This window comes from Silene latifolia, chromosome 6, assembly GCF_048544455.1.
Source record: "Silene latifolia isolate original U9 population chromosome 6, ASM4854445v1, whole genome shotgun sequence".
Taxonomy (NCBI): Eukaryota; Viridiplantae; Streptophyta; class Magnoliopsida; order Caryophyllales; family Caryophyllaceae; genus Silene; species Silene latifolia.
The window spans coordinates 9,411,835-9,426,171 of record NC_133531.1 but is presented as its reverse complement, the minus strand read 5'-3'; the positions used below and the strand labels follow the sequence as shown (position 1 = coordinate 9,426,171).

General features: G+C 40.2%; 1 protein-coding gene across 1 annotated transcript; it reads right to left on the bottom strand.

The window, feature by feature from the left end:
* Window positions 1-72: 72 nt before the first annotated feature.
* LOC141586254 (KRR1 small subunit processome component) lies at window positions 73-5,478 on the bottom strand. Its single transcript, XM_074407427.1, has 12 exons — window positions 5,207-5,478; window positions 4,843-4,919; window positions 3,656-3,766; window positions 3,459-3,527; window positions 2,616-2,672; window positions 2,476-2,514; window positions 2,275-2,379; window positions 1,954-2,036; window positions 1,763-1,844; window positions 1,184-1,327; window positions 1,009-1,083; window positions 73-787 (listed from the first exon to the last, which is right to left on the bottom strand). Exons 1-12 carry the CDS (start codon window positions 5,406-5,408, stop codon window positions 671-673), a joined length of 1,161 nt encoding a protein of 386 aa, XP_074263528.1. The 5' UTR covers window positions 5,409-5,478; the 3' UTR covers window positions 73-670.
* Between the last annotated feature and the right edge of the window lie 8,859 nt (window positions 5,479-14,337).

The following is a 14,337-nucleotide window of genomic DNA, read 5'->3' as shown; positions in this document are numbered from 1 at the left end:
TAGTAACTAATTATCCAATTTCGGATCATTTGAAGCCGAAAAAAAAACAAAGAACTATGAGAAAGTCGATGATTGAACAGAATAATAAGGTTAAACTCTTACTAATCCATGAAAATTCCACAATTTTATTAGGATTTTCCACACAAATTGAAACAAAATGGAGGCAACAAATTTCAGTATTTCGTAGGAATTGCAAATTTGCAATACATGATCACAAATTCTCACAATGGACAATTTTTCGTCACAATATAAACTTGTGACCGTCATAAGCAAGACTTATTGCATTAACATTGACACTTCATTTAAGAAGGATTGTCAAATGTCAACCATACAACTCAAGACTCAACGCAGTTCCCATGTAAATTCCAAGTCAAACTTAAGACCACCAAACACCGTTTGTTCCACGGCAGACAACTCTTTGAGACTAACTTTTCACAATTTGAACTACCCTCAAAGCCACCTACAACATGCATGTTACATTGACCACGATATATATCGGTCAACGCCCAAAAAAAAATCTTTAATCCTCGTAATCTACCGATGGCTAACATGAAGTAGCTACGGACGAAAACTTCCAAACACGGACGAGGACGATGGAAACAACACCATTGAGTATTTGACCTAATTGAAGATTCATGCAATGATCGAGTAAACCTTGGTCGTTTAGAAGTCAAGATTTAGAGCGCTTGTGCTTCTTCTTTGAAGGCGCTTCAGTATTATTAGCAATGTAGTCCTGAGGATCCACGTTCTTTAAGCTTTTCTTCTGCCCTAGGTCTTTTACCTTCTCCTGTAGGAGGCGGTAGCAAAATGACCGTCAAAGAAATGCTTCATGAAATATCCGCAGAATCAAAGTAGTTTACATTTATGTTGCTCGGACTCTTCAAGATTACCTCTCGGCTCTCGTACTCAGACATGGGTAGGACACCCAGACACTTCATTTAAGACCAAAAACATGATGTTTGCGCAGAATCAAAGTAGTATACGTATAAAAGTGAGGAGATAGGGTACCTTCAAAGACTTTGCTATAGCATTGACATCACCTTTATCATTATTTGCTTTGTTAACATTTTGTATCACAGGCTCCTGCAATGCAGAGCGAAGGTTAAACATCTAGCAAGGCATTGAATCAGTAAAACATAACAAAAAATGTTCGGTAACAATCTGGATTCTAGAAGAGGCAGACCTCAGGGGGAATAAAAGCAGAGTCTCGTTTTCTTTTGCTTTCAGCTGTTTTCTCAGCTTGCTTCTCTTGTTTCTCTTGCCATACCTTTGCTGACTTCTTCTGCTCACTCAAGAAGTACTCCCCGGATTCCAGTTGTTGATCAATCTAGAGCACCACCATCGTTGAATGCAATCAAAAGCACATAAGCGAGGCAAGCAAAGAAAAAAATGTCTTGGAGGAATCATTATAGCCAAGAGCAAAGCGTCAGACGCCTAGTTGAACGCTATGTACAGATACAAATCATACAATTGCGTGATGAATGAAACAATACAATGTCAACGCAGCATAATAGTTATAGCTGTCATTTACACGGAGGAGATGCAGGTTTAAATCCAAAGGCAGGCTTTTTTACGCGTGTTTCTCAATGTGTTTTCACTTTTCATGAACAAAGTTTTCATCCCCACAACTCAGAATACATTATCACCGTTTTTTTTAATGTGTTTTCCTTTTCGCGGTGATGCCGAAAATTGTAAAGGGAACTTGGGAAACTTCAAACGCTCCACTGGATCGACTAGAATGCCTATAAAACGCGGTACTCACCTTGCTAGGTTGCTGAGGAGGCGGGAATGGTGTATATGGTTTCTTCTCCTTAGCCTTGGCTTTCTTTGTCTTAACATTCTTCCTGAAATTTTGGAGGAATAAAAACAATAAATCTGCTGACAAGATAAACAAATGATGTGCATGGAAAAGAAAAATCAGAGCTTTTACATAGAGAAGTCGAAATATCATACTTTTTATATTTCGGCAGAAATCTATCCCAATTCTCATTAGCAAGATTAGGGTCCTTCGCAAGTTCTCTCTTTATCATGAGGATCTAGCAGCAGCATTTGAGAATATGATCAGCAGCAGATCTTGTACTTTGTATTGACCACAACCCGTAATTTTGGCAAATGACAGGTACAAAGAGAAAATGGAAAAAGCTGGTAAGAAGAAAAAAGCTAGGTTTTGGCACGATAAATAACACACCAAAGCAGAGAAGCAGAACCTAGTACATAAATATCTTGTTATATGATACTAGATCACAAAATCACATAAATAATACGGAGTAATACCTTAATGTGATAAACAGGATGCATCTTATTCTGAATGCAATCTTCTACTATTCTTCTGACTTGTTTTAAACCTTTAAACGATCCCATTGCAGAAACAGTGTTACCCTGGATACATAAGGTAGGAGACGGACATAACGCACTTGTTAGTCAAATACTTTGTAAGCGAATGAAAATTGCCTTCAGCAGAAGCAGGATACGCACCTGAACGAGGATGTAGCAGCCTGTCAAAATCTCAAGAGCCTGCATCAATTACCAAAAAAAATGGTGAATCCAAGAATAAGTGTACACCCTGATCTTAAACCTCATGCTTTCTCCTCACTTATATTTGACATCTCTCAAACCTTCAAGGTAGAATTATTTGGACCTAGAAGATGTTGCCGCCGTTTGACAAAGCGTGCCTGCAGTCCACAAAATGAACAAATCAAGCTTCCTAAATTACCGGGGTCCAAATCCTACACTCACATGTAGTTCAGTTGATGCAAAGAGAGCTCAAAGATGATGCAAAAAGCAGGCACATGGTTATGATTTAAGAACTGCTTTGCACCACTCTTGCATTCATGCAAAAATTATAAAGACGACTTCAGAGTTCAGATTGCTTAGTTAGTACTTAGTATTGCAGTCTATTGAATACGGAGTAATAATTACACCGAGAGCAACATTATGACTTCAAATCAAACTGAGTAAAACTGATGACGATAGAAGAAGTCCGAATCTAACTGATATCCCTCTTAGCATGCCATGCCAGATTGATTAGGCACCTAGTAGTTTAAGCTTTAAAGTATGGACTTGCTTTTATTTGCATTTTTATTTACTTAATTGATGAACCCGCCTTTTAAGCTAGAAATTGTGAAGCGATTAAATGCCTGAGTATACTAATTATCAGCAATAAACCATTACGAATCTCCAATTAGATTTCCCGTCTAATATTATGAACATTGGACAGCAATGTTTAATGGAAGTCCAATAAACATGAAAGCAATGGCTGAAGCCTGAAAGCCAGTGTTTTTTAGGGTTAAAACTTAAAAGAGTACTCCACTGGATTTGGGTGGGCCATACGATGGTGTGAAAGACCGTGTTGATCGCATCTGGATGAACAGAAACTAAAAAGAAAGGCCATCCACCCTACAAAGACGCTTTGCAATTCTAATTGATGTACCATGGAGAGCCAATAGAAATCCACATACCTTATTTCTGACTAGATTCCCGATTGTAATAATGTCACATTGCATTTCATCATCCAGGATCTTGATTGCCTGTTAAGATCAGGTTAAGCCAATGCTTACTTATCAAACAAAGGACACTGATAAGCTTTTGGGGGAGTACCGTCACAGATAGTTAAACGCAACTAACTCGAAGAAGAGGAAGAACTAATGAACTATACCTGAGCAGCAGGAACACTTCTGGACAGAAGTTTAATGAGGTCCCTGGCTTTTACCACAATGTACGGATCTCTGGTCTTCCGAGTTGTTGAAACTGTCATTGTTCCTTCAACCTTATAATCCACAGCAAAATACACTTCAAACTAATAGTTTCACCAGCCTGATAAATTATAACAGCAGAAAATGTCGAACCTAAAAAAAGTTCACGAGTACTACTGACAATTCCAAACTAATTACAAGACGTTTTATAAATCAGAAATTAAGCAAAATGTACACATAGTATTAGTTTTCTGGTGCCTTGGAACCCGATGTCCATGAACCTACCTCCCCACTATATACATTTGGTGGATCAAAATCTATATACACCAATCTGTAACAACAACAAATCGACAATTCTCTGACTTGTACTACAAAAAAAAAGTAAGATTGATGCACACGATCCTGAAGCAAATTTCAACTACTCGAATTGAAAGAAAAGAAAAGACAGCTAGGTAGCATTACAACTCAAACGGAATTCACGACTTTCATAAACAAAAAGAAAAAAAAAACACTGCAACATCCTGAACATACCATTTTACTATGTCAAATAAGGCTCCAGATACACTAACATTGTTCAACCATGATGATCGAGGAGGGGGGAATTTGGAACAATTAGTCGGTTGTGAGGCAGCTTTACACTAATACTCTGTATTGTGGTGTAAAACCAGTCACCATATTGATTTACAAGACAAACAATGTCTTAAAAACACATTACAAAAAACCTGTTCTACACACATTCTTGTGCAACGCGGCCTTAAACAGAAATTTGTGAGATGTCGAAGAAACGCTAACATTGTCCACAATTAGAGATTTTAGCAGTAGCAATGTCTTTGTTCAATTTTTTTGTTTAAACTTAACGGGACAAAGGGTAATGGTATAAAGTAACTCGAAAAAATATTTGAAAATTTTAACTAACTTGGAAATTTGCATCCATACAAAAACTCCATCACTTACTTGATAGTCAGACGAGCCATATAACACAAATTCTCAAATAAAACCGTACTACAATCGCCTCATTTAAAGTTATAAACTACCCAATTCGGTACATAAACTAATAATTCGACTGTAGGCGTACAACGGTCTCACACAAGACGTACTCTGATAATTAATAATATAAATTCCGTAGTTATTAGGGCGAAAACATACGTACCAAATTGAGGTCACACGAAATACCATGCTCACGTAGCGCAGATTTCACCATTGGCCAAACATCTTGCAAATACTTCTCTAACAATCACACAAAACAACAATTACAATAACAGAACAAAAAAGCCCGCAATAATATTGGCCAAACATCTTGCAAATACTTCTCTAACAATCACACAAAACAACAATTACAAAAACAGAACAAAAAAGCCCGCAATAATTATTGTATAAGACCGTCTTAATTATTAAAGTAAACAATTGTTTAACCAATTAAAAGACCGTCTCACACTGTAAGATGCTCTTATGCAATAATTTGAGAAGCAATTCAATTCCAATTGAAAAAACCCTAGAAATTAGCGAAAATGTACCTATATATTTAGGGAAAAGGGTGGAAAATGAGCTAACGTCAAGCATTCCAGATTCATTCCAAGAAGGATCAAATTTGTCGAGTTTCCAATGATCAATGTTAGGATCATCCCAAGGTTTGTCTTTGTCATGTTTACCCTTGTGTTTTGGTTTCTGGTTTGAGAATTCGTCGCCATTGTTCAGGTGTTTTTCTGTTGCCGCCATTGTTGATGAGGTGAACTGAAGGTTTGTTTGCTGGAAAATGAAGAGAATGATCTAGAAAGAGTAGGGGGTAAAGTAGGAAAATAGGAATATATATCGTGGGAAAGAAGAATCTAGAGGTAGACTAGCATAGTAGCATAGAAGTAAGTGGGCCCGGCTCACGTTAAATTTTGACCCGCCAACAAGCGATTTTGCGAGTTTAAGACGGGTTAGTGTGCCGGCCCTTTATAATTTTCTTAAAGGAAAATGAAAGAGCGCCACCGGGTGATACCTAATTTGGGCGTCACCCTCTTATATGGGGTGAGTGAGGACTCCATCAATTAAGAATGGTTGTGAGAGGGTGACACCCAATTTGAGCGTCACCCGGTGACGCCCTATCACTATCCTTCTTAAAATACCTTATTCGCGAATCAAGCCTAGTTATTTGGCAGGCGGAATGGACCGATTTAATGAACGGAACGACCCATGAACAGTTCTACTTTGTAATTTGTGTTCTAGTAGTCTTAGATAGACCTGAAAAATCAACACGACCCAATTGACCCGACACGAAATGGTTGACCCGAAATCGACCCGAGCTACCGCACCAGAATGACACCCGAAACCCGAATTTTCCCAACCTGAACCCGACCCGTTGACCCAATTTGCCAGCTGAAACTCTTAGATATGGATGTCAGTTTGATGTCAATTTCACATGCATTCAACCCGATTTTAATGTGATTCACTTGACCTTTAAATACGGATGAAAATCCCGACTTAAATGAATCACAAAGATAAACTTTAATAAATATTTTTTTTTTGAGGGAATCTTTAATAAATATTAATACAAAACAACTAATCATAATATCATTTCATCGGTAAGAATAAGATTTATTGTACACCATAAAGAAAATATGAGTAAATGTCGAAATTATTTTACCGCTAAAATTACAATTATACAGGCCTTATAATAAAAATTTGAACAAGGTCTCCGAAATCTCAGGGACGACCCTGATGAGAAGACTTGGAGTCTTCGTCTTTATCGACTTTTTCATATGCTTGCAAGAATTCATACATTCTATTAATAAGATCATAATCAGTAGCATCGCAATCTAACTTCAATGTGTCTAATATCCATTTTCTCTTGTGACTAAAATTCTCCATTCTCATGATTCTAATAGGAGACACAAAACTTCTAACATGAGGTGTCATATACTCTATAATGCTCGACACCTCTTCAACCCCGTCCTCGTCCTCATCCTCGTCCAATTTAATCCCCTTGACCGTGAAGCCAGTACATCCCATATCGTGGACAAATACTTTAGTTGGAGAGTTCATGATGCCAAATAAATGGCCATTCTCTAAGGTACCGATAAGCTCAACATCATCACAAAATGGTGGGATTGAAAAATGATACCGTTTTATCCATATGCCCTTGGTTTTGTCTTCCAACACCCACAGTTTGTCATTAAGTACATATCCTACAGTATCACCCATGCTTATAAGGCTATCCTGTAAATAACATGGATCATTACCACGCGTCCAACGAACAAGATCGAATACTGGAGGGCCAGGAATAACATGAAATTTTTCGGAAACAAAATCAAAGAAATGTAAATGTAAATTAGACTCGTCCATCCAAAACGGATTCCCTTGACATTGAGTATGCTGATCAAGATCAAGAAACAACAAATTGTCGGGAACACTTTGTATTTCCCTCCAAATGTTGGAACCAAGTGTGCAAACCTCGGCCACGTTTAAGCTACAAAACTTTTGTAAGTCTCCCACCTTAAGAATCTTATATTATTTGATGGACGGTGAATAACCAAAGATGAAACATTGAAAAAGCCATCTTGTCAATTTGGAATCACGAGGAATTAGAATTTCTTCTGCTATATGGGGATTGAAAATACGAAAGCAACACGATTGACTTGAATAGGCACACATCAAACCTCCACTTGATTGAAATGTAGCCCATATTTCTTTTTCATAGCAGCCGAATGAGTACTCAAATATCTTAGAGATACTAAGCTGACCCCCTGATTGTTCCGCAAAATAGCATTCGTTTTTTGACCGTAATCTGGGAAGTGCATTTAAAAGGTAGCCATGTGGTTTCTCAAGTGCACGACTTAAATGTAAATCTATAAACTTTGGGTCTGTCAGAAGGTTGTACCAAAACTTACTCGAACGCCTCAATTGTATGATTGAGTTGAACGGTAGCATCAGTGCAATGTTTTGTAGTAGTTCACATGGAAGGCGATCAAAATACCCTTCAACCATCTTGTTTGTCGAGCGTGACTGAGCAAATTCGGCTGATCATAACATTATGTACACAAGAAACTTAGTTAGACATTATCGTATCCAGAAATATCGAGGTCTTAATAACAACAAACTCAAAATTATTCCGTACATTTGTGTTCAGAATAACAAAAATCAACGCAAGTGAACCAGCTTCCTAACTAGTTTGTGCCAGGTATTGTCTCAATCTCAATCGTTTGTTTACTTTTTATGAAATATTACTCACAAAGAACTATGTAACAATTAAATAAAAGCATAACACTGGGGTTTATCAAAATTAGACTACCTTCATCTTAATTGCGAGTTTTGACCAATATTTTCTCACAATATGAGTACAATACAAAAGTTTAATTAAAAATCATGTACGAAAGTTTGAATGTACCTTGGCTTGGGCTTCTCTGTTGAACGGCAGCTATGAAGGGGCTAGGTTTCTCTCAAAGATCACCTCGCAACGATTTATGTCTTTATAGACCCTCTTATACAAGTATTTATGTAAACTTGCCCTAATGCTTAAAAAGTTGGGACGTTACGCGGAGTAATTGTATGTAGTTCTTAGGTTTTCGTTCAGATCTACGCTAAACTTACGGATTGGTTAGATTTTTATGTGTATTCGGATTTGTTTTAATTCCGGGTTTTAAAACGTCGTCAACGTTTTATAACGAATCGTCGACGTTTTTAAATAAAAAGACGAACTTACCCTTAACCCCTCTCTCCCTCTAATCTCTCTATCACTCTTCCCCTTGAAACCCAGCATCACCACCTCCCTTTAAACCAAAATCCAATTAATCTCTTCAAAAAAAATAAAAAAAAAAATCCAATTAATTAATATAATCAACCAACAATTCAGCTAATGAGTTTTATACACTGAGAATTCCATCTGGGCAGTTCATATTCACAACAAACAATTCAATTAAAATAGTAGCTGTTAAAAAGTTAATGGGTCGGAATCGATTTCGGCACTGCCTTGGCGACTTAAATGGTGCTGGTGTGAACTGATGAGGTGCGAGAATGGAGGTGAGTTCTGGACTCGAAATTCGGTTCCGACTTGGGCTCGTGTTCGCTGCAATTGCTGGCCTGTCGGAGCATAAAAGTATCGGGTTTAATTGTCGATGACGGTGTCGTTGTTGTTAGCCATTGCTATTGTAAGTTGTTGCTGTGGGGTAGTTGGAACGTTGAAGATCAACGTTTGAAGTTGGCATGAACGTTGATCTTCAATGTCATGGATGGTGAGGGACGTTAAATAGCAACGTCGGGCTTGGAGGCTGATGTAGATTGTTCGCGTCTGGGTTGGAAGGTGACGTTGAATGTTCACGTCGGGGTTGGAAGGTGACGTTGAATGTTCACGTCGGGGTTGAAGGCCAGGTGACGTTGAAAGTCATCGGCCGGGGTGGGTTGGGACGTGGCCATTCATTGTCTGAACAAGGGTGAGACAATGAGTCTCAACATCCTGTGGGGAAGGGGACGATGACTGTTCATGTCGGGTATGGGCTGGGACGTTGGGTTTCAACGTCCGTCCATGGCTCGGGCAATTTAATTTCATTTTTGCCGTTAATTTTGTATTTTAATGAATAATTTATATATTTTTGTTGTTCTAAAAGTTTATTTTTATTTATCTAATGTTTTAATATCGTTAATGTAGATGACGAATGATTTGTCGTTCGATGATTCGTTTTTTGACATTAAATTTGATTAACAAAGTCTTGAATTTTTTTTTTTAAGTTTGTTGTTTGGGAGGATTTGATAGAGAGAGAGAGAGCAAGGGTAGTGATGGTCTTTTAATTTGGTATTCTCAATTTGGGTCGTTGTAAATTGTTACGGAGTAACTTGGTTTTCTCTCTATTAGTCAAACAAGAAAATCAGAGACTCACATTATATGAGAAAATGATAAAAGTTCATTATGAAAAAATATGACAATTGCGAAATGTTAACATTTTATCATAAAATTGTTATAATTTATCCATCTTAATTTTAACAATTCAACTTCTAAAATGAGAATTTGCGGGGTGGTTTGTGTATTTTAAAACCTACTCAGTTAGGGTTACGGACAGTGGCGGAGTTAGGATTTGAACTTAGAGGAGGCGAAAGACTAATTTCATAAGGTACATTCGAAAAAAATTCGGAAATTTAACTAAAAACTTCGAAAATTTCATCCGCCGGGGGGAGGGGCGACCGCCTCTGCTAGCCCCCCACTAGCTCCACCACTGGTTACGGACCAGGCAGTGTCCGAACATGAGACCGTGCTAGTACTGCTAGGCCAGCCAGTGTCGTGCACTCGTGCCAGATTCTTCAGTCCAACCCTAGATTATTTGTTTCAAAAGAACATATCTGTGACTGTGGTTATTATATCTAGTACGTAGAACCTTCATTTCAATATTTTCGGTCTACCTGCATAATTTGAGAAAACTATTCTCATGGCCTCCTTACATTTATACCGTCTTTATATGACCTCAGCTCGATAATAAACAAATGCCAAATTTGGATATTCATTTCTACAGATATACGCATAATAAAAAGGAAAATCCTTAGAAAAAAAATTTATACCAAATAACTACATATCATCAGTAAGAATAAGATTTATTGTATACCATAAGAAAATATGGATATATATGTTGATATTGTTTAACCACTCAAATTACAATAATATGCTGGGCTCATAATAAAATTTTGAATAGGGTTCCCGAAATCTCAGGGACGGCCCTGTTGGATAGACTTTGAGTCTTCATATTTATCATTTTTTTTATATGCCTGCAAGAATTCATACATTCTGTTGACAAGATCATCTTTAGTAGCATCATAATGTTGGAACTATGCCCCAGAGCAATCGTTATGAAACGTTTTTGAACAAATTTCATACAGTGTAATTATTAATGGAGATTAATAATTAGATGGCTTTTTCTTATTATCTTATTAAGGTATTAATACGATGATAAATCCTTGATTAAACTGGTATACTTGACATCATAATGGAGATTATGATAATGAGAGTCGAGTATTATAAAGTTTAGTCTAAAAGTGTTCTTGGTCGATGGATCATCAGAACGGGACAATGATAATCCGGATAGACCAATATATTGATAACGGTACTCATAGGATGAGTATTAATGGATCTCATTCATTAAGTTATAATATAGATAATGCATATGGAGATATGATTATTGAAAGTGATCAACAGTGAGATTTCTCAAATGGTTATTATTACCTATGCACTGTCAATGTGGAAATTCTCTTAAGGAATAGTTGTATATTTTATCCTTTGACCTGAGATCATCATTGTAGTTAATAGACTACTTATTGTACTTAGATACCGGACACCTAGTGTGTAAAAATGCTAGTTGAATGGTCATTGGGTATAATTAAGTACCTATGTAATTAGTGGTGAGTCAAGATGGAATCCGTCAGCTCAAGGTAATGAGTTTGAACTCTATGTTGTCATTAATCTTATTGGTCATATCAAAAACCTTGGCCAGGGTAGACGAATGATTTAAGAAAGGAGTTTCTTAAAGTCATTTCCGACCAATAATGATAGACATGTAACATAGTGGTCGTCTAGTGGGGTTTGACAGTCAAAACATACCTGTTCCGGGTGTAATTCCAGAGCAGATATTTGTTACCACTCGTAGCTCGCAGAATGATGTCCTTGCTTGAATCCTCCTTGCGGTCTCCTGAAACGATGAACAAACTGAGGGCTCGGCTTTGGCCGAGCGTACTCACTCCGACGCTCAAGTCAGTAAACTTAGAGAGAAGTTGTTGTAACTTGGCTAAGAGTGTAGTGTAGAGAGATAAGGAAGATATTACCAGATGAATAGTGGTTATTAGGTTAATTTGTGGATCCTTTCCTCAATGAAGGTTGAGGAGTATTTATAGACTTTTACCTTTTGTCACGTAGTGGCCAAGTGGCTAGCAGGTGAAAAGACCGTTTCACCCTCGGCCGATGGACCCATGGCAAGCCGACCGAGGGGTCTTGGATATGAGTACGCGGATATGTGTCCCGGCTGGCTAGTTGTCCGGCCGAGACCCGGTGTGACAGCCGATGGGCTCCATCGGCTAGACCGCCTAAGTCGTTGACTTTCTTTGTGGATACCCTTGACCTTGCTCAATATGTTGACTTGGTCGTCGGTGCGAATATGCCCCATCAATTTGCCCCCAGCGTAGTCTATGCCGTGGTATGGGCTCCGATGTATGTTGAGCGTATATTCTGCGTAAGTATTTTTGCAAAATTTCTGGTATCGGCTTCTTCCGATGCATCGGCGTGGTTCTTGTTAGGCCGTACTATATCCCCCCTCCACATGTATGCGTAAAGGGTATCCGATGTGGGAAAGAATGTGACGCCGGCCGAGACCAGGGTGAGAGTCTTGGTTATTTTGATTGTCCCGGCCCGGTGCTTCCCGGCTTGGTCGATCATGTGGCCGGCGGAGAGCGGTACCTAGGAATTTGTTGAGGAGATGAACAGGGCGAAGAGATGTGAACGGGCGTGTTGAATACGCTTGTCACCGTAGCATTGATTGACATTTAATTTGCAACGATTGACATTCCGTGGTTGCATGTCCGACACGTGTCCGTTCATTTGATTGGTTGACGCTTCATGGGTCATTGTGCCCTGATTGGTCCTTCTTTGTGGGCTTTTCCCTATAAATAGGCGCTTATTTTCTCACGTGATTTTGGCAACCAAATTCATTTTCTCAAATTTTTCCTCCAAGATCTTCATCTCTCTAAACTTTCAAGGGTTTCCATTTCTTCTAATCTTCAGAGTTTTTGATCCGGCGAGTGTACTTCTTCAAGGTAATCAAACAAATTTTCTTTTATTTCGTTAGTAATTGTTGCGAACATGTCTTCTGTTGATGCTGGACCTAGTAAACCTGCGTCGGGGGGCCCTAGGTCTCCTTCTCCTGAAGTTGATCCTCAAATTTTGGAGGAATGGGAGGATGGCGATTCCTATGGTGATTTTGGTGATGATTTCGGTGATGAAGTGGAAAGGCCTCGTCCTAATGAAGGGAGCGAAGATGCGTCTGGATCACGGCGACGCCTGTAAGGTCCGTCTTGACCGTGCTTGGACTCATAAGCTCGCCGATTGTTCAAAGAGAAATTTTTCGAGGGCCATTTTTTCTTCGGTAGGGGATACAAAATTGTTATCCCTGAGGAGGGTCAGGCCGTCTGTTGCCCTCCACCGGGCCACACCGGCGTGTATATGCGGCATTTGGAGTACGGGCTCCGGTTTCCGCTGAATGGGTACGTTATGGCCATTATTAGAGCCATGAACGTTGCCGTTGCACAACTGCACCCGTTGGCTATGAGGACCATAATCGGCTTTGTCTGGCTCTGTCTCTTCAAGGGAGAGGCCCCAACGGTGAATTTATTCCGCCGGCTTCACCATCTCAAACCATTCTCTGGCCGCGTCGGATGGTACAGTGTGCAGATGGAGCCGGGTTATGTCTCTGTCGACAAACTTTCTTCTTGCAAGGATCGCAAGGCGGTGGGTGTACGTTAAGGTGCTTGGATGACTATCCGCGCCTACTCTTTCCAAAGACCGAGTTAACTTGCGGTGTGAGACTCAGGCGGAGCACGATAGATGGGTTTCCCGGAAGAAGCTCAAAATGGATGCCAGCAGTGTCTATCTCAAGGAGGATGAGAGGCTGGCAATGAGGCTCTTTGAGGTGGACAAGAGTGGGGTGCCGAAAAGATGGATTCCCCCGACGCAGATCATCCTTCAGGATGAGCCGCTCTGCCATGTCGGCCTCATACCGGCCCTAGCACAGGGTGAGTGGGGTCGGTGTGAGGCCCATCGCCGCTCTTAATGCTCTTGTTCCTCGAATTTCGATTTATTTCCTCTACTTAACTCTTACTTTGTTTCTTTCGCAGACCACTTTGGAACGGACTTGTCTGAGGATATTCTCCGGAGAATGGGGCTGCACAAAGACGGGACCGTTCTTGACTTGCATCCCAAGGCTCTAGCCCACGACCGTAGGAAGTCGCCGAGTGATCTTATGGAACAACGGCTGAAGGGCCTGAGCGTGGAGGAGGCTCAGGCGAAGGTTGTTAGCGGCGTAGTGCGTCGGACGCGGAAAACAATGTATTCGGCGGCGAAGGCATCGACGCTGGTTCCACCTCCTATCCCCCCCCTTAAGAAGGTGGAGATTGTTGATATTCCCGATGAGGGGGACTCTGATGCGGAGGGATCTCCCCTCATTCGTAAGAGGAAAGAGACAGCCTCTACCGCTGGCAAGGAAGTGCCTCCTCCGGCCAAGAAGGCCAAGCATGGTACCTATCTATCCTGTGGCTCAAATTTAGCCAGGCTTTCTGATATGTCGATCGCGCCGATATCGATGTTTTTATTAAATTTTTGCGAGACCAACCGCGTCGGCTTTTGCTCTCGTTAGGCGGCGGTGGAGGGTCTTCTGCGCAGGTTGGTGATCAAGGCGCCACCGTCAACCCTTCATCCCGAAGGCTTCCTTCTCCCGGCCCGGTGGTGGTCAAATTGTTACCACCGTCCCTTCATCCCAGAAGGCTTCCGTCTCCCAGCTTATAGAGGAAGGCACGAAGCTAATTAGGGAGCTGGCAAGGTGGAACGTGGTTACCGGTGCTCGTCTCATGGAGCAGGAGAAGGCCGTGGCTCGAGCTGTTTATGAGCGTAATGCCACTAAGCAGGTGGCTGCGTCGGCGA